Genomic DNA, 27,467 nt, shown 5'->3' on the forward strand with positions numbered 1-27,467 from the left:
TAGATACATAAATGAACATGATTAATATGAAACATATCAAGATTATATATTTATCTATATAATCCAATATATATATTCAATAAAAACTCCAATTTTTTGTTTTCCTTCTATTTTCTTTCGTTGTTTTCTCCGCTGCAAAATTGTGTACGAGGATTTTGGTTGTCTGCGAGTCTTTAGTCAAAACCATTTCCATGGTATGACTTGACAACATTTTCGAACGCCCACACTACCCCACCCTCCACCCACCACCTCAACAATGTAAAAAGTAGGCCCCACCACCATTAATACCCGGCCATCTTCCATTTCCCTCCTCCCATCTTCTTCCCAAGCTTCCATATTTTGTGTGATAGCAGCACTTTTTGGCTCGATCTTACCCATTTCACAGCGCCAAGTACTGACACCGAAACGATGAACCGAGATTACCAGCGTTTTTTCCGAGGTGGTGACGATTTGAGGCCCACCAGAAACTCCATAGCCACCTCACTCACACCCCCTTTTGCAAGAATAGCCACCAATTCTGACCAGCATAGGATCTTGGTTGATAATGAACAAGAAATTTACAGTATTGATGACGATCGTGAGGAGGATGATTTAGCATCTCAAATTGGTAGGGATTGTGGCTATTCAAAACCCTTTCTGTTTCTTGATATGATATGGAATTTGGCATTTGTTCTGGTCTCTGCCTTTGTGATTTTAACCACCATGCAAGAGAGGCCTTCCACTCCTTTGAGAGTGTGGATTAGTGGGTATGCTTTGCAATGCATTCTGCACATGGGGTTTGTGTGGGCTGAGTATCAAAGGCGGAGTCTTGATGATGATTTTGAAGGTTTTCAAGATTATAATTTTTATGGGGTGTTCTCTTCTCTCTGTCACAACAGGTAAAATTTTAGTTAAAAAAAAAAATTAGTTCAGTGTTGTTTTCTTCTCAAGGCAGTTTGGGGGTTAGAAATGGACAACGACCTTTTGGTATTATGTATGAATGATTTTTTTGACTGGTTCTTATTATTAGATTTAAGAGTTTGTTGATGTTTTGTTATCCCTGATGCAATCATGACATTGCTAGAGGCCTATATTGACTTATTTTTGCGTTTTTGTTATGTAAAGTTCTTTTTTTTTTGGGATATATGTTATGTAAAGTTCTGTCTGGTAGGAGTTTGTGGTATTATTATAGATGAAAGACATTTAATTTTGTATATCTTAATCATTGACTATATGGCAATGCATATAATAAATGCTCATATGATCAATTTATAACCTCTGTATTTATCTCCGATGAATTGAATAGAGTGGAAGCCAATTTATTATAATTTTATTTGGGTAGGATTGAGGTTTTGGGGAATGATTCCCTAAACAGATTTAAGGTTGGATTTCTTGTATTTCTAGAAAAAAATCTTGTGATGGATATACTGTAAAATGAGATGGAACTGGATACAACATGATCATATCACCAAATCAGAATAAGTGGCATCCGCCTGAGGAAATTTGGTAATGATTTTGCTGATATGGTTTAGGATAATCAAGCCAAGTTCATTTGGTGCACCGTCTATCAGAATCGTAGTAACAAAATTGAGTTTGTAGTTGATATAAAATCTTAAGGCGGATGTGTTGTTGATCGAGGAACAGATAAACATGAACGTAGCACCAACTTGGTTTAAGGGTCATCCGTGCAAGGAAAAATTTGCCGGAACTTAGTTTAGCTATTTTAAGCAAAGGTCCTAGCAGAATTGATGGAGCTAATTTTCTGATGAAGAGAGACATTCAAATGACATGACTTTAGAAATGGCATTATTTGACGAAGAGAAACAATCAATATGAACAACCGATCCCAATATCCTTTCCACAGGATATTCCAAAAGTTGGAGTCCGTCAATACTGTTCTTTCATCAATCTGGTGGGTCTTTGGATTCTATTGGATAGTGATTGGAGGCCAGCTGCTTCTGCAAGATTCTCCACGTTTATACTGGTAATAACCATGTACATTTCAAAAATACAAAAAATTTATGCATAAAATTATAAAATATTCATCGCCCTGTGAAATGGATGCTCTAAACTGCAGGCTATCGGTAGTGTTTTTAGCATTCGACGTGTTCTTTCTGATCTTCTGCATTGTGGTGGCTTGTATTGTTTTTCTGGTGCTGTTCTGTTGCTTTCCCATCTTAGCTACAGTCGCTTACGCAATGACTATTGGGGATGGGGCCTCGGAAAATGATATCAGATCTCTTCCAAAATATTTATTTCGCCACCAAAATCACACGTTCGAAAACGAAAGGAAACAAGTTCAGTTAACACCACTGTCAAGCCACAGCAATTCCATGGCTGAGCTTTTTCTTCCTTCAGAGGATTCTGTAAGTATCTCCTCTCTTCTAAGCTGTCCCCTGGACGAAAAAAAATTCAAATTTTATATAAAATTATTTTTAAAAATAAAAATCCAGAACCCCTTTGCTAGAAAAGCAACAACTATCCTTGCTGTTTTGTGTGATTGTCTGTACAATTATATAAATGACAATGAAGTTGTATTAGTTGAAAGATTTGAGTTACCTTCGCTATAAAATATAGCTTTTGGATATTGGCCAACACTCGCTCGTATGATTAGAATCAAAGTTAAGATCATGTATCCGATTATCATGAATTGCAAATTTGAACAGTTGTTTCATGCTTTGTCTATCGGATGCCGTGTTTTGGTTTTTGTTTTTATTCAAAATTTAGTCGTTGAATTCATATTATGGCCGATCACATATATCTTTTTTTTTTTTGGTGAGGTCTTAATCACTCATTATACCAAATATGTGACTATTTCTACCATGTAGGAATGCTGCATATGCCTATACAAATATATAGATGGGGTGGAGTTATGTTCACTTCCCTGCAACCATCATTTCCACCATAAATGCATTGCTAAATGGCTCCGTGTCAACGCGACGTGCCCTCTCTGCAAACTTAACATTCTTCGGGGCGACATGTTGGTCTGACCTGTTCCTAACTGGATTTCATAAAGTATAGAGACGAATAGTTCTTATCACAGCAGGAAATGATCGAGAATCATTAGCCATTTGCCTCTCTTTCTTACAAAATGTACAGTTCAAATGCATGTCAAATCATCTTAAGCAGAATCTAACTCAAGGGTTTTCTTGTATCTTTCTTTTTAGATGTATCACTGAGTGGGGTGGCGGACTTTGACTTTAATATGTAGCTTGATTTTGATATATTAGAAGTGGTATTTTAGCCAATAATTTGGAATGGTTGATACTGACTTGGGACTTGTAAACGAACCGAGCCAGTTGACGAGCTTTTCGAACCGGCTCGAAAAATATTTGTTTTGTATTCGAGCCAATCGAATTCAAGCCAAATTCTAACATATTCGAATTTTTTTCGTTTCGAATTCGAGTCTAAATTATTTTATATGATAGTTCGCGAGCTGTTCGAAAGCTTTAATATTTTATTAATATAATATAATAATATATTAAATAAATAAATTTCGAACGTTTCGATTACTTATTTTCGAACAGATAACGAAGATGTTCGAGTCTTTCAAGCTGAATTACATTGAGCTTGAATGTGTTAAATTATGTTCTTGAGTCAAACTGATTAATTTGTTCACAATGTTAGCTCTTTATGACTAGTTCGTATTTGAAACCAAATACGAACGAGCACAAGCCGTATTCTTAATTAAGTTCGATAAAGAGTTTTAAGGAAATCGATTTACTATTTTAAATTAAAGCAGGCTAGAATGTTTCAACTCGAAATTTAAAATGAAAACGAAAGAAATATTGAAGTTGACACGATTTCATTTAGGCTTTATTCTCCTTGAACATTGTTATGTGCACCATTTTCACATTTTTGAATTCAACCTCAGAGACTACTAAAATAGAAATGAATTTCACCATGTTAAAACTTGTCAAGACAAGAAACAGAATAGAAAGAGCAGAAATATTCAATCTTTTAAAAACAACAAAAATAACGCAAAAATAATTTATGCCAAGAAATCTTAGCAGGAAGATAAATAGAGATTAAATCCAGTTAATGAAACACATAAATACTGCCGTATCCCATCCATAAGCAACTTCAAAAGGTGGAATGGAATTGGAAACTGATATCATCAACGCAATGATAATCCATTAGACAAAAAATATATTGGTGCCACAAATTGATGAACTGCGATTATACAGTGAGCAGACAAAGTAATGAATAAACAGGTAAGTTATCATGAAACAAAGTTTACACGTTCTTGTTTTTCTTCAACTTTGAAGGCGGCCATCGTCCCTTCTTCCTCAAAAGGCGCTTCCTCAGAAGCCTCTTTCTCCTTAATCTGATTTTCTTTGCTATTTTCATTTTCATCTTCTGCTCAAGATTCATCTTAATCTTGGATTCCAAAGGAAGATTCTCAACAGGCACAGTTTCATTTGTGTCCTTAGGAGTAGGAGAATCGGGAGCACTGGATTCAGTTCCATCAACATCAGAAGATGCCTTAACAATCAATGCACCTCTGCTTTTCGGAACAAGAGGTGCTCGAATCATGTGTCCAACAGACGGTTTTGGATGCTTATTGATGAAGTTGTTGCCCAAACTGAAGACTAGAAACAGAAAAACCAATGACACATAATTCAGAAACATTGACAAATTCACCGGAAGACTGAGAGCCAGTTTGGATACAAAACTTTGTTTAAAAAAGTATTTAATCAAGCAAGGTCTTTAAAGAAAAATTGGAGCAGGTCTATGTTTAAAGACAGTAGTGAATAGAAGTTTTTTTTTTTTAAGCTGCAGTTCAGCTACTTTTCGGGCTTGTGATTCTGAAAATTTTTCTTTTTCCAATAAAACCCAAACAGAAACTTTTTCTTAGAATAACACCTTTTTCTAAATAAGCTTCACAGTCCAGATGCACTCCAAGCAGGTAAATCTAACAAATATTACAGATAATAATGCTGAAACATCTATGTTTCCTTCGAGGTTACATGAAATTTAACTATATTTTCATTTGAAGGGTGTAAAGGTCCCTATTCGACCCCCACCAGCTCCGTATCCTCCTCCGAGGCTACAAAAATTAGATATGATATTTAACCACATTTCATTTTAAAGGTTAAACATTTCTCACTCAGCCCTGCATAACATCACAGTACACAACTAAGCAACCTGTAATATATCTCCAACTCCAATTAGGCAATTACATGTGTCTTCTGAACAAATCTAAAAGTCTCGTTAAGGTTTGCGTACAACAATGTTGCAAACCCAAGTTAGAATGCGGAACATATTGTAAGTCCAAGTACCTTCAAAACAGACCTTTCTGTAAACATAAGATGTGGTTTATATGCTCCACAATGTCCAAATTTAATCATTTTAAACCAGAAAATTGTATGGGTATACTAGAAATACAAGGAAAAATACATTTTTTTTTATCAATGTTCAGAGCACGGAGTTCAAAAATAGAAAAGAAACAAAGAAAAAGCCACTCATACCATAAACATCCCATTTTCTTTTTCTCTTGTAAATAATTTACAGAAGAACGACGCGCAATGACCACACACTACACGCGTCAAACAAAACCCAGAAACCATGCGAAAGAAAACTCAACTTGTAAAGGAATTACATTTAAATCATAAAACTACAAACCTAAACCCAATATATAAATAAAAATCAAATTATTCAAGTAGCAAGATTCAGGGGGAAGCATTATAATACAAATTATTACTGTACAAAACATTAATACACTTAGCAACTGATGCTGGAGTCGAAGATGGAGAAGACGAAGGATAGAAGAGTGAAGCGGTGAAAAGGAGAGCCATATCACCTTCGCCATTGTTTCTCTCTTTCTCGCCCAGTTTAGGATAAGCAATTTTACAGGCTTTTAATTGATATTTTATTGTTTCTTTATATTTTAATATTTATAAATTAAAAATAACGGTTTTTTCCTTTTATTTATTTGAATAAATAAATAGTAAATGGAAATGCTCACAAGAGGTTGTGCTGTTAGGATTTTTGTTTGAATTTTATTGAAAGTTTTTATTATATTAATTAAACCTATTTAATATATAAACAAATTAAGATAGTAACAAATTGATGGAACCACTGGAATATTTTTATTCACTTAACTCATGCTTGTTTTATCTATGAAATATTATAAATTATATCTATCTTTATCTTACAAAAAATGATTTTTCCACATTACTCATGTACCTTTGTGTTTATAAAGAAAAACCTGACAAAATAAATACCATACAACCAAAAAAAAAAAAATTTGTTCCAATTTTTACGAATTTAAACATAGAAAGGTCAAAACAACTTTCAAAAGCTACGCAAATTTTCATTTGATATTCTCACCATATGCTCGAGTAAACCATTTCAACTACTTTTTCAAGCCTTGGGTGACAGGATATTGAATAGAGGAACATTCACAAATTTTGTCAACAATTGTAAGTAAAATAACATTGTAAAATCTAAAAATCATGCTCAAATATAAAATTTTGAAGCTACAAAATCACATTATCAGAGAGCATATTTATGAAATATAAAATATTTAATTTTGCATTAAATGGAGATGCAAATCATTCACATAACGGTGAATAGATGTGAATTGGAAACTATGACACGAACCCAATCCACATTAAAATTTAACTACATATCCAGTATACATAGTATGATAGAAATGTAAAAAACTTGCCTCAAAAGAAAAGTATATCCTTGTGTCTGTCATCGACATATAAGTTCACTGGTCAGAGGTTACATTATAACAAAAAACTTCAAAAAACAGAGAATTTGAAAATAGGCAAAATGCGACTCCCGATTCAAATAAATATCAACTTCGACAGAGATCGTGCATCCGAGACTTCTCACGACCGAATCAGCAGAAAAGATTGTACACATGTATTTTCAACAATAACATTCCAGCGACTGTTTCTACCAGCTTGAAATGAACACTTACGAGGGCTCAAGACCGAGAAGCATATGACCTTCAGGAGGGATATGTGAAAAAAGCAATAGTCAGAGTAGATACTCCTTTTCCGAGTGCATTGCAATGTTTGCAAGATCAAGACCATAAGCTGATCGATGGATTCAACACGATTTCAACAAGAAATCAAGTCTCTTTTCATCTATCAATTATCAAATACCTAATATCAACTCTAAGCAAAAAACATGATCTTCAGTGGCCAACAATAATAAAGAATGTGAAACCATGTCGGCATTTGTAGTAAATTATTTTTAGCATGCATTAATGACCGAATGGCCAAGACATGTGTTCTATCACAATTCACATGATATGTTTTTACAAACTCACCGTTCTCTCTTGCATTTTTTAAATATAGGACAACACGCATTAATCATACCAAATGATTACAGTAGAGGTCTTGCTTATGAATACAAACCAAGCCACCAGGGATCAACTTGGTCAAAGTTCTATATTAGCTCGACCACATACATTAGTGTTCTTCAAACAGTTCAGATTAGAATCAAAATTGTATATCTTCCATAGGTATATAATTTTATTTAAATTTACAGGTCTTAATGCTATAGGCAAGCAAGCCAAGCTCGAGTATCAAAATACGCAAGTGCTTAGATTTTCAACCTTGCTCGCTTATTTGAACTCCTGTAGAATTATATATGATGTGTTGTAGAAGTGTCAGTAAAGAGTAGGGAATTGTAAAACTTCAAAAGCTTAATAAAGATCATACCTTAACTTGGGCGTCGTCATCGAAATATAAGAGGATAGGTGCAGCAATATCCAGTGCTCCAACTCTGCACAAGAATCATAGTCAGCCAATATACTTCAGTCACCATGGCAGAAATTGTCACACAACTAGAATAAAAGTGAACAGCAGGAGCATCTGACTTCCAATGATTTCGTCATACAAACCTTAACATGTTACAGAAAGCACGAGCATAAACTTTGTGCCAAAGAAAAGGGGACTAACCACTGAAAGCAATGGTCCTTGTTTGAACTTATTGTAGAACCCAAAGGCCAATGGCTTTGGATTGTCCCCAGGACCTCTGATGAATCCACTGAATTAGCAAAATACATATCCAAATAAGTTAATAACCAAAGTTCAATTACAAAAATCCAGAAAGTGTGCAACAAAACATGTCCTACACAACCATGCCAATGATAAAAGGAACACCATTATGATTTGACAAGTACAGAACAAACCACAAGCTTCTCATCAAGTTAAAGATCCGCACTTACATCAATGATGTTGAAATTAAGGGTGTTCTTTTAACATCAAATAAAGCTACAAGTCCTTTGTATAACTCATCACCATCCACATATGATGCTGCCAATCGCTCTCCTGAGGCATCCCAAGCTATATTCTTAATAACTTGACTGCGGAAACGAAAAATAAAAGAGAGAAAAATCAACGAGATGTGTCATGTGTGACACGCACAACCAACAATTCCTCAAAATAAGGATCTCTCTTGTTGGGGACACGAAATCGAAAGTGATCTTCTCTCGTAGAGATTTGCAAATCCTGACTAAAAAAGGTAATATTTTCAATAAATAATAATTATACAGAACCAAGGACGCAGCATTTGAATGATAAATGCTAAAAATATATATTATCAGAGCAAAAAAGTTCTGGTAAAATTTTAATTAATTGACAACTTTCTTAAAAGCAATTAGTTGGTATGGCAACTCAATGGTTGTATATAAACGATAAAGCTGCTTTAATTGGTGTTAACAATCGAATAGGCAAAGTACATCTAACAACTACACTTAACAATACAGATATCTCTACCTGCCCGTCAAAGATTTTATTTCAGGCAGCTCAACAGGTATGAGGTGTGCATCTGAAGAAGACATCATTGAGAGTTACAACATGAATATGTTGACACTAAATTACATTCATGCATCCATTAGCTTACATATGCCAAATTTAAACAGTTAACATACATGAGACTCAAAAACCCATAAAGCTATAAATAACACAAGTACAAACAGAGAAACAACAGAACATTTATGTGGTACAGTGCCTCGTGCATCCACAGGTTACTTAAGGGTCTGTCAAACATCAAAAGTTAATGTTCTTTAAAATAAAATATTTGATTAAAAAACAGAGTATTCCAGAAGTCGCTTTAAATCTTCCACTTCACCTTCGACACATCAGAAGATAACTTACATGCTACGAGTGTACAATTATTTGTAGCAAACTAGTGATTAGTGAACAACTGTCTTTGTCCCCGTTATCCTTAGAAAGGTTAAGTCAAATTCACAAAGACGTCACAGAGAGATACGAGATAATCGACAAGATAAAAATGCATAAATACAAACAATGCCAAAAATCACATTATAAACTAATTGTTCTCTGAGAAGACACCAGAAAGAACCACAGGGCACGGTCATCACCAATCATACAGCATAATTAGCATCACATACAACTAGTTGTCATTCTAAGGTCCTCATATGTTAGTTTACAAGTCAGGAACCATAACTCTTATTCACATCAGAAGGATGTTATTTAATAGAACTAGTCGAGTGTGGAGATACATGATATACCCAGTGATGGAGCTTTTGATGCAAAGTGAATGGAACCTAAAGTTGAAGATTCTGAAAAAGAAAGAAGTATCATACGCCCATCAGGATCCCACGTTGCACCCTATCATCAATTGATCCCAAGAACAATTAGAGAACATAATAAGATGAAGTCATACTTTAGCCCATAACAAGAGCAAAAAAGAAATACACAGAAGTAATAACTCGGATGAGAAAATAAATAAAAACATTAGAAGGCAGCAGAAACATGTATTAACAGCAAATTTTTCATTTTTATTTTTTCTATTAACACCTTCTCAGGTTCTCGGGAAGATCAGCTAAGGAACATGCAAACCAAGACAAAAGTTAAAAAAACACAGACACATGGAAAAGTAATAGGAAATGAATCATAACATTGGTACATAATTTCATATTTCTTTATCAGCATTTCTTAGACCACCAAACACTCAAGCACAAATACCCCCTTCCAATACTAAAAAAGAAGGCAGGTTATCAGTGAGCTGTTTTAGACCAACCAGCTTGAAAGCTGCAAACATCATTCATGACGAGCAACACGGTTTTGAACTTGATACATCAAAATTCAAAATCTGTCCAAGAAAATCACAAGAATGCTTGAAATGGCAGGCAACACGCCAACACCTCGCAGGCACTACAAACATGCTTGTCAAGGAAACAATGCACACTAAAAGATTGCATTCACCTGGCCTCCAAACCAAACAACATATATGAAGGGATAAAAGAACCATTACGGGACTCCATATTTTGATTTCTTTATATTAATAAGTAATAACTTAAAATGAGACTCGAGAAGTACAATCACAGATAAGAATAAGAGGGGAATAATCAACCGTGACATATCCATTCTTTGAGGACCATGGTTCTGATGTCCACGTGTTTGTTTCCCACAGATAAAATGTCCCATCACTGCAGAAAGTATACGGACACTCTTAACGTACACATTTCAAAACATAGCGAGTTCATAAAGTCAATAGCATGCTTAAGAAACTTGGCATTATTCTACTGAATTTCAGTACAATTTTGCAGCAAAAAAATAATCCCCACACGGAGACCAACTCAGCATCGATATGCCTCCTAAACCTCGTCGGAAAGGAGTGCCCAGTCCTGTATAACATAAAGCAATAAAAATACAGCTGGACATCAATACAGAAGTGGAAGTTATGGGGGAAAAACCACACGTATGAAATTTGATAGATTACGGTTAGCAATATATTGGTTCGAAATCACGAACATGTAAAATTGATTGCAGAAAATAATGTAAATTATGCATAAAAAAGAAAATTCATTGGGCTAGTTACTAGTAAAGTTGCAATCCATGAGCGAGGAAATAGGTTTCATCATGCTTCATGTCGAGCAAATAAATTTTAATGATAGGCAGGCACCCATTCTCCTATTTAAAGTCTGCATTTACCTAAGCTGACACGGTTTAAAATAGCACCCTCAAGTTATCTTTGAACACAACCATCCATAATCTAACAAATAAAGATCTTTGTACACCAAATTTTGACAGGGCTAATGCCAACAAATCATATCGTCCTCCCCCGCCAATTGAGCAAATGTCGTGAGAAAGATCAATAAACAAGCACCCTGTAACTGCATATAACTTGCAGTTAATAATTAGTCGCTAAAAACTATTAGCATTTTTAATGTCCAGACTGACACTCAGATGGGAGAGGTGCAATGGACAATATTTGATATTGATAAAGCCATATAATAATAAAAGACCAACCAACATATGTTGCCATTGAAAAATTTTAGTTTGCATGAATGAGATAAGATGACAAAATAACTAACCTTGTGCTACATCCCATATGGTGAAAGATGAATTCTCAAATGCAGCTGATGCCAAATATGTAGAAATATGTCAAGAAAATTTTCAGATAACAAGGAGAACCACTGCTGAGATCTGAACAGCAACTTCTTACGAATAATATTAGATGTAAACACCAAAGGTTCTGGGCAACAAGAAATACAATGGTTCCAAAATTTTCAGCTTTCTAACATTAAACAGTAATAAATCAAACTAATAAATCAAAAAAAATGGAAACTAGAAGCATAGATTCACATAGCCTATTTGCAGAAAGAAAGAATGGAACAAATAACTAGAAAACGTATGTGAGCAGATGAGTGCAGGAGATTGCATTTTAGCTAACAACAAAAAATAACAAAATATATTGGAACATAAATAAAAATTAGAGATGATAGAAAGAACAGGTTATGTATCATTAATTAACCCATGAACTAAAGCGCATAACATTTGGATATCTTCCATTAGGGCTCCATGCAAGCGCACTTATTTGTTCATTATCATCACTTCGAAGGAAATCCACTAGAGTCCATCTAGTGCTAGAACTTCTAGAAATGATGCTTGACGTCACCACGGATCTTACAGATGCGATATTACCAGGATAAGAAGCAGCCCAAATGCAAATGCCACCCCTATTCATTGAGTAATTCAAACAGCACCAAGTTAAAGCAATCAGCAAACCTAAAAAGGAAAAAATTTACCAATTGCAATAAAAAATGGTCAATATACAAGTACGAACTTGCATGCAACAGAAAGTGTTTTCCCATCATTTGGTCTCCACTCAATAAATTTCACATCTTTTTGTGACTCGCTGGACAATACACAAGGAGACTTCCCATCTGATGAACATAAAATAAATGAAATCATCTTTCGAAATCAAGAAATGACATAAGACGGTCTAGCCATTTTAATTAAGATAGTGGTGATGTCATTTACCAGAATCATCATAATCACAAATTGTCACCTGATGTGGTCCAGAAATAAATGCTAAAATACGCTTATGGCTGTGCCAACTTACAGCATGAAGATCAACATATTGTAGTAATTTTACCTGGAAAATACATAATTAAATTAAAAAGGTATTTTTATAACTCATTAATCATATTATACAATCAAATCACACACTGGCAATTCTGCCTCCGATTATCGCAAAAGCAGAAAACTTATTTAGGTCTTGATCTCACATACGAAGACAAATCATTTTCCTCCAAAACATTCAGAAGTACTACCACCAACATATCTTGCTTTCACATTACCACTTTACAGAATAGAATGCAAAAAACTAGAGCTACTAACTCACTCCGTATAAAAAACTAATCAGCAACAGCACCAAAGACAATACAGACAATACAGCAAAAAACCAAAAATAAAAATAATAAAACAAGTATCAAAGAGGATATTTACATCAGCTGGCTCAAAAAGGGGCTTCACAGAACCGCTCATCAGCACCTGTACCACTGCAGATAGAATACCTAAATTGCCTTGCCGTGGCAAAACATCTATCTGTTCAGCTTCAGTGCCCAAAATACTATCTGACTCAAATGGAACTGGACCAAATACAGTTCCCTGAAATCATATCAACCCATCAACGCTATAATCAAGTGAATCCACATTACCCTTTTTTATATTAAAAAAAGGTAAATTCACGTTAATTTTTCGAAAAATGGGTAAAACGAATGTATAGAGCGAGTACGAGAATTTCCCCGTAGGTCTCCCTGGCCTGATCATCGCTGAGATGGTCCGCAGTGACTGCATAATCAAGTCCAATTTAAAATAATTTTTAATCGAATGCATTACGTGAATCAAAGTAGCGTTATCAAAAGAAGGTTACAACTGATCGTAGGTTACCAAGTTCTCTGTTGATTTCGCCGATTGTGACCTTGCCTGGCTGAGGAAACGAAGGCATAGCTTGGTTGAGACAAAATGGGGAGAGAAATTAGGGTTTATATGTCTTCTTCTCCCACCAGGGTTTTAATCCATTTTATTTTATTTATTTATTTATTTTGAAAAACCAATTTTAATTTTATTTTCGATTAAATACATACAACTTTGTTTTCAGTTTGTCATATTTATTCTCCTTTATTTATTTTGGTCCTCTGTATAATAAAATTGCGGTGTTAATTACATATATGAGTAGGTCTCTTGTGATACGGTCTCACGAATCTTTATCTGTGAGAAGGGGCAATCCTACCGATATTCACAATAAAGAGTAATACTCTTAGCATAAAAAGTAATACTTTTTCATGGATGACCCAAAGAAGATATATGTCTCACAAAATACGACCCGTGAGACCGTCTTACACAAGTTTTTGCCTATATATATTTATTTTGTTTACGAATTTGGTCCCGTTTTGGCCAGAAAAACCTCGGTAGCTAGAGTTTGACGATTTGGCGTCCGAGGTTGCCTACATAAAATAAAATTTGGAGATTTTTCAAGCAACCATCTAATGGGAGCATTCTCTTCCATAAATAGACATTTTTCAACATCTAATATCCTCAATTTTTATGTCACATAAGCAAGTTTTTCCGTCAAATCATCAAACTATGGCAAGTAAGGTTTTTTCGGACAAAATTGGACCAAAGTTGCCAACAACATAAACATACATATTAAAATTATAATTTTACTCTATAATGCATTAAAATTACAAGATGACAAATATAAATGATTGAAACAAAAATTCCAAAAAAAATCACATACAACTTTGCAAAAAAATTTCACTTTTGTTTTATAATTTTTAAGTCAATTTAATTATTTTTGAGAGGATAATCATTTTATTTATCATTTAGTTGTATTTAATGTATTGACCATTCAAAATATATTGGTAAAAACTTGTGTGAGACGGTCTTACGGATCGTATTTTGTGAGACGGATCTCTTATTTGGGTCATCCATGAAAAAGTATTATTTTTTATGCTAAGAGTATTACTTTTTATTGTGAATATCGGTAGGGTTGACCCGTCTCACAGATAAAGATTTATGAGACCATCTCACAAGAGACATACTCCAATATATTTTTAAACATCGTGACAAATTGCATAACTATTATCTAAATTTAAAATTGTATAAAACTTGAATTGACAATCAATTTTAATCAATTTTAAAATTATAATTTAATTTGTTTTTCCTTTTTTTTTTAGCTATAGTAATATTTCTTGTAAATGTATCACCGGTTTAATATTTTCCCATGCAAATGAATCCAATAATATCGTAAAAAGTGAAATGAGTTCTTAAAAATTAAATCAAATTAATGAGAAAGTATGCAGAAATTACATTTACTAGCAATCGTCACACACAATTTCAGTGAGGTAAAAAAAAAAAAAAAAAACTAATTTATAATACTCCTTTTCTTTTGCAAGTCAATAGCTAGTAGGGGCATAAGTGCTATTCAAACAGGCTTGCCAAAAAACCTATCCTGAAATAGGTTGCACTTGGTAGAAATTAATTTAGGATTTCAGATTTTGTTTTAAGCTTGATGAGTTGAAATTAAATAAAGCTTCAGATTATCACAAATTGAAGTTTTATTTTAAGAGAATAATGCCAAATTTCTAAAGCACCAAGAGTGGGGCAAAATCTTCTTAAGAAAATAATGTTAAACACTAACCTTATTTTTTCATTACTGTTTATTTCCTTCTTAAAATATTCATAAAACAAATTTACCAACAAGTTCTAGAAGATTTCATGAAAAAATTGAAGATGATCCTTACCGGCAACAAAGATGAACACTCAATTGGCGCAAGGAGAAAGACTGAAAAATTTCAACGGGACAGATCCCAAAACTTGGCAACATACAAGAAAATTTCAACAAGACAGACCTCAAAAGATGACAACATAAAATGTTTTTTTTATCTTACAGTTCTATTATTCTAAGACTGCCAAGGTTTCTGAAAAAAGACCCACCCACCATAACCGAAGATGAAGTTGAGCCTCGCAGGAGCGTTGTAGTAGATGCATGTAATCAAAATGATTTCTTATACAAAAACTATATTCTAGATGTACTTGAAAATGCATTATACAATGTAACTGTCAAGTTAAAATAGCAAAAGAACTGTGGGACTTTCTTCAAAAAAAGTACAAGGCGGAAGATGTTGGCTTAAAAAGTTCATTGTCTGACACTTCCTAGATTTCAAAATGGTAGACTCCAAGTCCATTGTGTGTCAAGTGCAAGAACTACAAGTAATATTGCACGAGATTCATGTGGAAGAGATGAGTCTAAGAGAGTCATTTCAAGTTGTTGCATTGATAAATAAACTCCCTCATTTGCGGACGGATTTCAAAAATTACTTTAAGCATAAGATGAAAAAAATGGGACTCGAAGACTGATAGTAAGAATGTGAATTAAAAAAGACAATTGTGATTAAGAAATCAAAACCAATAAAATGGATGCAAAAGTAAATATTGTGGAATCCGGCAACAAATAAAAGAAAAGGAAGTTATGGGTGAACAACAACAAAATAATATGAAAAAGTTCAAGGGAAACTGCTACAACTTTAAAAAACCTTACCACATGACAAAGACTGCAGACGTCCAAATAAAAGGAAGGAAAAATGTCGATATCTTTTCATATTACTGAAATTGATTTAACTGCAATTGTTTTAAACAAATCTAATTGACAACTCAAATGAATGATGGGTTGATACGGGTGCTACCCGCTACATATGCCTGATAAAGATGTTCTCCGAATACACTCCAAATTCTGGGATAAAATTTTTTTATGGGAAATTCTGTTACATCAGACATTGTGGGGATTGGAAAGGTGGGCATCTGGCATGAAAGTGGCTCATTGGTGTACTTCATTTTCATGAAATAAGAAAAAATTTAGCTTCAGGGTCATAGTTGATTAAACATGGTTTTATACTCGTATTTGAGTATAATAAATTTGTATTGACAAAGAATGATCAATTTGTATAGAATGAACATCTTGATTAAAGTCTCTTCAATTTGAATGTAACAGTGGTGCACAGCGAGATTGATGGCAATAAAATTAACAATTCTATTTACTTGCTCGAATATTCTAATTTATGGCATGTTCATTGAGAACATGTAAATTTTAATACTCTATGATGTTTAATGAATTTATGTTTGTCGCATAGATATAATATTATGTGTTGAAGGAAAAATGACCAAAGCATCTTTCTAGTCTATTGAAAGATGTACAACTCTTTTAGAATTGAATCACACTGAAATTGATGACGTAAAAGTTCTGAAAACTTGAGGGGATAAGAGATATTATATAACATTTATTGACTATTGTAAAAGATATTGTTATGTTAATCATTTGAGGAGTAAATATGAAGCACTTGACACATTCAAATCTACATAACCGAAGTTGAAAGTCAACTTGGTAAACAAATAAAGAGTATTTGCACCGGTAGAAGAGGAGAATATGGATCAACATTGATGAGTTTTATTCATCAGTAGGTAATATACACAAACTATTGTTTCATACCCACATCAATCAATTGAGATTTTCGAAAGGAAAAATCGAACTTTGAAAAAAATGATGAATGTCGTAAATTTGGAATTACCCCAAAACTTGTGGAGGAAAACAATATTTTTGGCTAACTACGTATTAAACAAGAATTCCCACAAGAAAAATGAAAAAAAAAATCATATGAATTATAGAAATGTCATAAACATTCATACAAATACCTCAAAGTGTGGAGGAACTTGGCCAAGGTTGAAATATTAAAGCCAAAACAAGTGAGAATTGGACCGAAGACGGTTGACTACATATTCATTAAATATACATGTAGCTACCATAGAAAGTCAACTACGAATCAGAATTTTAAGCATGCGATTAAACTTAATAAAACATCATTAAAAATCTTAACAGTGAAAACATGAAATCATAATTAATTAGTCATAAAGCCATATCGAAATGTGAATAAAAAATCCCGAAATAAAATCCAAAAACAGTAACAAAAACGGTAACCATCCTCCTGCTGGCTCACTATATGCTCCCGCAGGGTCCGTCAACTTAAAACCTGCCTCGTGGAATGGGAATGTCCAAGATTACGAAACTGATATGAGTATAAAATTTTATATGATGCATGTATGCAAATTGTACTTAATACCATATATCAAACAAGATCTCAATATGTTCATTCTATAGATGTCATGGTGTGTAACACTCTGTGTTGTTGCACCTAGGGATGGAAATGGGACGGGTTCAAACTGTTAGAGTAGATGCACTGTAAGCCAACTGTTGGCTAGAGAATTTATTGACTCAGTTGTAATAAAAAATCTTTATTTTAATATAATTCATCATTTCATGGTTTGCTATTTCTTTATTTGTATACTCATGTGATCAACATAGATAAAGACCTTGATTATACTTTAATACAAATGAATCGTAATTCGATATTGAAACTCATTTGTAAACAATGTATAATCTAAATTCGTTCCTAGTCGATTCAGCCGCCTAAAACATGGATAAAGGTCGCTTGAGCTTGAGACTAGCATATGTGATGTTGTGTACCTCATTTCTTGGTAAGGGCATAGAGATGTCCAAACATGCAGATGGGTAGTCATATGATGATTATATCGAACTACCCTCCCTCGAACTTTTCAAGTGGTTATCATTCATCGAGAGGATAAGTCTGTGGTTATGATTGTACACCATCAGTCCTTACAACCCGGGACAACACTGAGGCTCTATATGCTAGGACTGTGCTTTGACTCGTTTACCGACCCCAGGAGAGTCACCAGGTGGCGAAATTAGGTACGGTTGCGACACATGTAAGAGCCAGTGCATTGTAGTCGGGAATTCACCACTCACCTACGGGTGTGGATATGCTATGTGATTTGATGAAATAATAGTACATTGAATCTCTGGTCAGAGTATGAGATGTACGCTAGAGAATGGATTCTCCAATTGTACATGCGATGCCACTATTTATTCTCAAATATGTGTCACATAGTTATCGAATTATTATGCAACCCTCGATGAACCAATGGTTGCAGATTCGATCGAGATATATGAGATAAAGGGACCGTACTGTACGTTAATCATAATCGACTGGTCCTTGCAAGCACTATCAGTGATACCTAGAGAATCATTGGACGGTGCTACTAGACGCTCTGACCATGATTCGATGTGTTTAATCAGAAATATGATTTCTGACATTCTCATTATCAATTGTTGATACATAGAATGAGGCAAATTAGGGTAAGTCCGAATAAAAGATTATGTCCTAAATCACAAAGAGTTGTGAATCCACGGCTAGCTGTATCCCTGAATCATTGAGGGTCACACAAGTATAGGATCATTTGTTCCTGTTGAGAGAATAAATTCAAGAAATTTAATTTATATTATGATATAGTAAATTCAAGGAGTTGAATTTATTAGATAGTAATTAATTCAAGAAATTGAATTTATGAATTTATAAAATTTGAAGATAATAAATTCAAAGAGTTGAATTTATAAAATTTGAAAATTTAATTTATTAAACTCAAAAGTTGAGTTTATTAAATATTAAATTAAATATAGTGAGAAGTATGTTTAATGGACTTGTAGGAGTACAAGTCAAACATACTAAATAATTAAAGTTCTTAATGGACTTTGATTAATTAATTAAACTAGTTGGACTAGCTCAATTAATTAATCATGCTAATTAATGTTAATTATGAATATTAGGTCATGGCTTGATTATAAAATGTTAAAAATAAGCCATAACCCTAGCCACCAAGCAAGCCTCCACTCTCCTTGAATTTTCGAAAAATAAGCCTCCCTTCTCCTCTCAATTTTTCGGCCATCCTCTCTTAAAAAAGGGGTTGAGCCGTCTCTCGATTTTTTCTCTCCAAGTTGAAACTTCTTCCAAATATTCTAGTACTATTTGGAAGAGGAACAAATCTTCTAGTCGTGGACTTGATAGAAAGATTGAAAAAAAGAGTTCGTAGGGAATTAATTCAACAATAGCTATATCCGCCTATATCGGATTAGTTGGAGTCGAGTGAATTAATTCACTAAAGGTATATTACTAAACATCCTATGTATGTTTATTTATTAAAACCATAAGAGTGCTCAAAAATACCTTGAATGTCAAGATTCAAAAAATTTTAAAACTTCTGCTGCGTTTGGTCATGAGAAAACCGAGATCCAACACAAACACGACTAGGTATTAAACTCACCTCGTTCGGTGGCGGGTTAGACCCGGTTAATAATAAAATTATATATTTTTTATATTGATAATAAATACTTTATCCATAATTCTGATTCTTATTCTGCCGACATCGAGCAACCAAAATAATATGCCTATCCTGAACTTGGATGTGGCAAGGCGTTTAAATATCTGTCCAAATTGCGCAAACATGAAAATTCCCATGGTTAGTTGGTTTTGTGAGCAGACTATCTTTTGGCTTTTGATGTTCTATTACGTTATGACTTATGAGGAGCCTCAGTTGTTGAGGAATGCTCCATTGATTGTCCCTGCTATGGACTCTTGTACGTATAATGCAGTGGAGGCATTGTGTTCAGAACCAGGTTGCCTGAAATATTTCTCTAATCCAGCAGCAGTGCCTCAAGGAATTACATCATCGGTCTTGCCATCAATTCATATTTTGTGATAAATGTGGGACCGATCAGCTCAAAAAGAACATGAAACGTCATCTTCGCATGCATGAAGAAGGTGGGGTTTGCACGGAGCAAATCAAGTTTAGTTTGATCGATCAGTGGTTGTACTAGCTCATTTTCTTCTGTAAGGTCTCTTCTCTGCCCTTAATTAACTTGTTTCTTTACCTTAATCTCTTATATTAATAGAGCTTTGTGAATCATATCTTAATCCAAAAATGATGACAAAATTAGGGAAAAAAATAGATAAGAATGATATCTTAAATCAGAATCGATGTTAAATACTTCAATAATAAGAAATAATGCGTTTGTGTTCACTATATTAGGTGCTATAATTTTCATACACTACTTTGCTAATTTTTTTGTGTGTGAATATGAACGGTGAATTTTGTAAAATAGCGGACGTCCACACTTTTTTGAGATATTTTGTTACGTACCTCGAAATTTAATCTGAAAGAAATGTAAGCCAAGACAAATTCTAGCTTCAAAGAAGTTAAAATAAATGCTATTTGAAAAAAGTAATTGAAATAGTTACTTCAAGAAAATATTACGTGGTGTTTATTGTGAAATGATATCACATATTTATATAGGTACGTGATACGAATTTACTTAGATCTATATATATATATATATAGTGAAAAGTAATATTTTTTATACAAATAATAATATTTTTTAAAATATCATGTCGGATATGAGATCTGTCTCATGAAATTAAACTGCGAGACAGTCTCACAAGAGTTTTATAATAAAATTATTGTATCTTTCAAACCACTGTTTAAATCAAAATCAATTCGAAATACAATATGAATTGATTTCGATTCTGTTTTATATTGAAAATACATTCATCAAAATTGACGATTTGATCTTAAAAATATGAAAATTATCTTAACCAAATTGTGAATGATGCATAGCAACCGACACAAAAAAAATAAAAATAAAAATAAAATAGAGTAAAGAATTGAATAAAAAAAAAAAAGAATAAAACGATGATAATAATTACCACATGACTTGTACAGGTCAACGCCACGTCACTGCTTACGGACCCGACATAACAGTTGTTAGGTCAACAACCTTCCTATTCCCATACCACTGGTGCTATTCCAATTTTGAAATATTGGGTCCATCCATAAATTTTATAAATTAAAATTGTTCTTTTCCAAAATCTTATTTTGAATTACATACATTTTTACCCTCAAAAAGATTTTTTTTTTCCGGCATGAAATATAAATAATGGAAGATCTCATCACACTTTTATATAGCTTAAGTTGCCAGATTGTCTCCGACTTTTACTGTCCAACTCGAGAACAAACAGTTAATGCGTTCCATTTATTGAATATGGTTGGCCCGTTACCCCTGGATGTTGAAAACGCCCTTGGGGTGATCTCGTAGTTCCTACAAGATGAAGATGATGGAATCAGATTTCAAATCAATCTATATTGAGTCTCTCAATCGTGTTGTTGTTAGCAAATACAACCATTTTTTTTTTAATCTTTCATATCATTCTCGCGAGAGATCCAATAAAGCTCTCTTTTCCAATACGATGAAAATCTCACAACTAATAGTTGTTTGTGTCGGAACTCGGGGTCAATCCTAACAATTTGTGGGATGAGTCCAATTTTAAAAAACACTCGTAAATCATAATATATATTCATAATTAAATCAATAAAGACAATTTAAAAAATAAATACACAAGAGTCAAAATATTTTTATTAAAATTAAATAATAAAGTCAAACAAGTCCCACATTAAATGCTTAATGAAGTATAATAACTGCGACTACGTGTGTATTCATTCGTTGTACCATAGAAGAGTCAACTTTCGACTGCAGTCGTTGGATCATTTGATTTCTTTAATTTTTATGTGCGCCAGATATTTGGGCCGGCCAGTTTTTAAAAAAAGTTATATTGATATGATATTTTTCTTCTGAATCTCGACTCCCGATACACTCATCGATGGTATGAGAAACGCCTATAAATAGAGACGATTGAGATCCCTAAACACACACCTCAGAAAACAAAAATACACCATCTATCGAGAGGGTGGAGTGCTTAGAAGACATCAATCGGAAGAAAATCAGAAGAATTTCAAAATTTTCAAAGGCCGGAGGTAACACTCGATTTATTTCCGCATATAGTTTTTTCAAGTTCATGTATACGTAAAAAACATGATTTTGAGAAAAATCTCTAACATTTGATCTCACGATTTTATTTTATGAGATAAATATTTTATTCGAGTTGTTCGTAAAAAATATTATATTTTATGTCAAAAATATTATTTTTTTATTATAAATATGAGTATAGTTGACTCGTATCACAAATAAAGACCAATAAGATCATCTTGCAACATACCTACATGATATTTTATTCAAATAAATTTCAAAAACATTATTTATGATATCAATAACATGTGATGTAGTTGATTAAATTTAAACATTATATTTTAATTTCAATTGATAAAATTTGATATTAGAATTCATATAGAAATTTTTTTACGAATTTCAATATAATAACGTTGTACTCTGAATTATGTCCAACAAATAACTATTTTTCCTCGTTTGTCTTGATTTTTTTTTGTATTGATAAAACGATAATTAGTACTTTATTATAAAAATATAAATAAATATTTTTATAATATTCCAAACACGATCTATAAATTGGTTACTTCCACTATCATTTTAACCAAATTTTTTAATGATATTTCCCCTAAAATCTCAGGTTCGACGATTATTCTAATCTCAATAATGTGTATATGTCTATTTATTTAGAATTTGAAAAGGATTAGAACATTTTAAAATCGGTTTCGTTGTAATTTTCCCAATTGCATAAAATAAAATAAATTAAAATACACATGTTAAATTTTTTTAAAAAAAATAATCTACAATTATTTTTCAGTATAAAATATTTTAGTAATTTATATATATATATATACACACACACACACACACACACACACACACACACACACTAAAAACGTATTTATCAGAGTACCAAATTATCTGTCATTTTGTTATTGTATATATAATTAAAAACAAGAAGAATAAACTCCCCCATATGTCAACAGTATGTCATGCTTATGTCACCATGAGTTGTATTTATTTCGTGACCCCTGCTAGCTAATTAGAGTTCTAGAAAACACTTGATAATTTAAGTAAACCAAGTCAATTCAAATATATTCAAATAATATTTAATTTATATAATTTATTATTTTGAGAGAGAGAGAGATACATAGTAGATTCAAGTATTCGCTAATATCGAAACTATATGACAAAAATAATAATAAAATGTACAGACCTAAGTCAATACACCTAACGTGCTACATTATTATATTTCATTTCATATAAATATAAAATAATATATAAGATTAATATAATAATCTTCTGATCATACTTTATTGACTTCTCAAACCATTTGCCTTTTCTATCTAATATCCACTTCAAATTTGAAATATATATATATATATATAAAATAGAGGCGATCGAGGAGCATAAATCAAATAAAATATCTATGATGTTAGGAGAATATTATCGATAGTGGAGAAAATATTTTAATACATTACATTTATTTAATATATTTCAATGTAGAATTTATAAAATACATAACTTTTCCATTATAAATGCAATGAAGAAAAGCATTGATATATAATTAAATAATCACTAAGTTCGAAATACTATACGAGTTAAAAAAATTGGAGTTATAGAGTTATCGTTAGTAAATTTTGATATAACGACAAACACACGATGATATAGATATGAAGGTTGAATCCAAATATTGAGTCACCTTACCTCGCCCAAATTTAAATATTTTTAATAGTTTTAATTTTTTTAGTATTTTTTTAGCTTTATTTTATTTTTTAGTATTATTTTAGCCATACCTTATTGATACAAATACGAGAAATTTTTTTTAACTATGAACATATACCTATAATCAAATATGATATTTGCTGCATTTTACTCAAAGAGTTGAAAGACTTGATGTAAGTTAATTTTTAAAATTAGTTTTAAGTTTCAATTATATTATTTTTATATTAACATAATAATATATTAAATCGAGCTAATATGATAGTATAATTATGCAGTTACTATATATTTTATTATATATTTATTTAATTTATATGAATACTGAATTTTTAATATATTTTTAAATTTTTCAATACGAATTAGTGTATATTTATAAAGACTAATTTTGAAAAAAATAAAAAATAACATTCAAATTTTGCAAAATTTTGATGTGAATCATAGTATGCTTGTATTCTATGATTTATCAATGATTTGGATTTCAAACGTAATGATTTGAGGTATGTATCAAGTTTTTTGTGTTTTGTCAATGTCCTTAGTATTCTTTGATTATTATCAATATCCAAATCTATACAATAATATTTATTAACTATTGGCTTTAAAAAATGATATGAACTTGTTTTAGCATTTGGCATGAATAGTTCCTAAGAAAAATAAATAAAAAAATCCGTTTTGGATTCAAGATAAAGACAAGCATCAACTCAGTCCAGTGTGATCAAAATAAATATTTCAACCAAAATAACCTACCGAACTTAATTAATCTGAAAAATCAATTCTGTTTATTTGAAAGTTCAGTTATAGTTTTTAAAACATCAGTTAGTTCGGTTCGACTTCGGATATAAAACGAGCAAACCGAACTTTTATTAAAAAAATTAATATATTATTAACTTTTCTAATAAAATTTATTATGATATAAATATTATAAATTTTAAATAAAATTTTATTGGACAATATAACTATACTTAAAAATATATATTTTTAATAAACAAATTTTAAATTTTATTTAATTTGATTTTTATATTGCATTTTTAAATTAAAACCTGATGTAAAAATATATAAAAGTCTGGTTATTTCAATTCGGTTATCGAATACTCACTCCTATTAATGTCTAACTCCAGACATAGCTAGCTTCAAGTATTTTTGAATCCCGACTCGGCTCCTGGTTGAATCGATAATAGTGGGGAAAAAATATCCACAAATGGCATGTCATGAGTTATAACCAAGACCAAATTGGAAGTCTTTCATGGTATTCCAACAACGTCCATATATAGTATGGCTTCATCTTTTATAAAACTAATTGATTGGAAAAAATTAACCACAATTATGAATTTTAAATATAAAAAGGATATATCGTTGAACCAGTCTTACCTTCCCAAGCAAGAGTGCCTGTATATTATATAATATGATAGACTCAGAGCATCTACTTTAGGAAATTGTGAAATTAATAGGGGAAAAAATATAGCTAAACCTCAGTCTGGCCCAACACAACTTCAATTATTTGCCTTTGAAATAGACTTGACTCCCGTCAAGCAAACCACTACGGGGAAATTTCAAATTTCCCACTTCATATATGCTCACTTTCCAATGGAAATTTTTTTTGTCATAGATAAAAAAATAATATATAATCAAAGCTACGAGAGCATCACACAAAAAAAAAAAAAAAAAAAAAAAAAAAAAAAAAAAAAAAGGATCGGAGTGAGAAGTAAAACGTTAATTATGTGGTAAGTGTGGAACGAAGAATGTCTTACATTGTGAAAATATAAGAATGATTAGTCAAAATATTCTTTCGTACGTGTATGTACAAAAGAGAGTATTACATTCCGGAAGAGAAAAATCCGTAAGGATAGTATACTTCAAATATATTTCAATTTATTTTACTGTTTTCTGTTAATTTGTTTTCGTTAGACGTTCTATACTACGCAGCACACTACTTCTTTCGACAACTGTACTATTTACTTGATCTCATCAAAGACAATCAGATTAAAATTTTAAACTCTAGAATCTTTTAATATTTTAGATATAACCTAATTATATCATATTAATTCAAAATTTATATATTTAAAAAAATTAAACCAACCAAACTAAAGCTTGAGTATCATTGACTGTGGCTTCACCACTGCATGACCTAAACTCAACTCCAAAATGTAAATAATTCAAATTTTCGATCCAAGTAAGTAAATTTGAAATTATATATAAAATTTTCCGGATTCCAATACATCCGAATTAACTTTATAGTAACAAGATATTAATAAAGCACTGAGAAAGTTAAACGTCGACGTCTAAATTTACTCTTTGTTTGGGATTTAAATAGATGGATGTGAAGTTACACAAACACCATAATTAACCAAACACATGATTGTGTCAAAATTTCTAAAAACATTCATACTATAAATTTGGTTCAGAGCAACAGAATTTTTGGTTCAAAGGAACAGTATCTTGTGAGACAATCTTATGAATCTTTATATGTGAGATGGATCAATTATACCGATATTCACAATAAAAAATAATAATCTTAACATAAAATGTAATAATATTATTTCATATCCATCTCACAAAATACGACTAATAAGAACTTTTCACACAAACTTTTATCCGTTAATATACATATTAGTCTTTTTAAAATATACTCTCGTCAAATGATGCTTAAATATAAGTAAATTAAATAATATACTTATATATGAATCCAAATGATTGTAAAGAAATATGTTCTTTTTTTTCTCCCCCCGGGATTAAATGAGATATAAAATCTGATTATTTAAAATGGGAAGAAAAGACTAAAAATTTAAGAATTTGATAACCAAAATATTCATAAAATCAAATACTATAATAATTTATATATTATATTGATGGAAAAAAGAAGAAGAAGAAATAATAGCGTTACATTCTTACACGCCATCATCATTACTCATTGATCCCCACTAGTATTAACAGATGTTCCCGTTTTACCCCTTCCCCCATCGCATTAAAATAAACTAAATTACACAACATTCCATGACTCCAGAGTCGGGAACCTACAAAGAGAGTCAAAGTCGAGCCCAGTCCCAGCCGCTGCTCCACCATCAGACGCGGCTGTCGGCTGAGGAGCCAGATGGGAGACCAGAGACCCACCAGCGCCGTTTAGGATCAACTCCGACGGGTCAACAGCGGTCAGGTACATACCCGGATGAAGTCGGCTCACCAGCCTGTGCGGCTCAGGCTTATGCACCGGCGCGAAAGGGAGGTTCCCGTTCAAGCCGGTGAAATTCACGCCGGTTACCTGCTGCACCATCTGTCTGAAATTCGAGGGATCCGCCGTGATGAAAGTCGTGGTCGCACGCTTCGACGCGCGTGGCTTACGCTTTGTCACCCTACCCGTCGGAGCCATGCTCCGGCGCTGCTTTGTGGTGAGAGAATCGTTCTCTGATCCTCCGGAGGCGGTCGGCGTCGTGACGGGCGTCGTGTCGGGAATGGCGAAAAGGGATTCCACCATTTCAGCGGGGAACAACTCGTCGCTGTACGGGGATTCAAAGGACTTCTGTAGAGCTATAGTTAGTGTCTCATTTTCCTTGGCAAACAAGTCCGAAATCCAAGCGTCACCATTTGCCGCCCGTATCTGCCATAGCTGCTCCATCACTCTCGGCAAAAAAAGTTAGAAAATCGTAGAAAACCCACAAATTTTCACCAACTGTGAAGGTGAAATCAGTACATAGTGTGGAGAAAATGCGAAGAAATCAAGCTGAAAATGCAAGGGAGCCGGCGTACTATGCGTGTTATCTTGGGGCAGGATAAACGGTAAATGGGAATGAAACGTTGGGGCTAGAAGGTGA

At 32.7% G+C, this 27,467-nt stretch overlaps 4 protein-coding genes across 4 annotated transcripts; 1 reads left to right on the forward strand and 3 right to left on the reverse strand.

The window, feature by feature from the left end:
- Positions 1–126: 126 nt before the first annotated feature.
- Positions 127–3,266, forward strand: LOC140991917 (E3 ubiquitin protein ligase RIE1-like). Its single transcript, XM_073462084.1, has 4 exons — positions 127–878; positions 1,844–1,963; positions 2,057–2,345; positions 2,808–3,266. The coding sequence occupies exons 1-4, from the start codon at positions 409–411 to the stop codon at positions 2,967–2,969; spliced, it is 1,041 nt and encodes a 346-aa protein (XP_073318185.1). The 5' UTR covers positions 127–408; the 3' UTR covers positions 2,970–3,266.
- A 949-nt stretch (positions 3,267–4,215) lies between these two features.
- Positions 4,216–5,777, reverse strand: LOC140991276 (large ribosomal subunit protein cL37-like). Its single transcript, XM_073461202.1, has 2 exons — positions 5,702–5,777; positions 4,216–4,571 (listed from the first exon to the last, which is right to left on the reverse strand). Exons 1-2 carry the CDS (start codon positions 5,775–5,777, stop codon positions 4,216–4,218), a joined length of 432 nt encoding a protein of 143 aa, XP_073317303.1.
- Positions 5,778–6,567: 790 nt separating this feature from the next.
- On the reverse strand, positions 6,568–13,286 carry LOC140991409 (aladin). Its single transcript, XM_073461351.1, has 15 exons — positions 13,149–13,286; positions 12,994–13,049; positions 12,705–12,866; positions 12,237–12,351; positions 12,040–12,139; positions 11,759–11,932; positions 11,288–11,346; positions 10,510–10,597; positions 10,324–10,399; positions 9,479–9,578; positions 8,721–8,772; positions 8,171–8,308; positions 7,902–7,989; positions 7,662–7,725; positions 6,568–7,082 (listed from the first exon to the last, which is right to left on the reverse strand). The coding sequence occupies exons 1-14, from the start codon at positions 13,204–13,206 to the stop codon at positions 7,678–7,680; spliced, it is 1,314 nt and encodes a 437-aa protein (XP_073317452.1). The 5' UTR covers positions 13,207–13,286; the 3' UTR covers positions 6,568–7,082; positions 7,662–7,677.
- Positions 13,287–26,470: 13,184 nt separating this feature from the next.
- LOC140990837 (calmodulin-binding protein 25-like) lies at positions 26,471–27,467 on the reverse strand. Its single transcript, XM_073460659.1, has one exon. The coding sequence runs from the start codon at positions 27,269–27,271 to the stop codon at positions 26,639–26,641; it is 633 nt and encodes a 210-aa protein (XP_073316760.1). The 5' UTR covers positions 27,272–27,467; the 3' UTR covers positions 26,471–26,638.

The sequence above is a fragment of the Primulina huaijiensis genome, chromosome 13 (genome assembly GCF_012295235.1).
Source record: "Primulina huaijiensis isolate GDHJ02 chromosome 13, ASM1229523v2, whole genome shotgun sequence".
NCBI classification, from domain to species: Eukaryota; Viridiplantae; Streptophyta; class Magnoliopsida; order Lamiales; family Gesneriaceae; genus Primulina; species Primulina huaijiensis.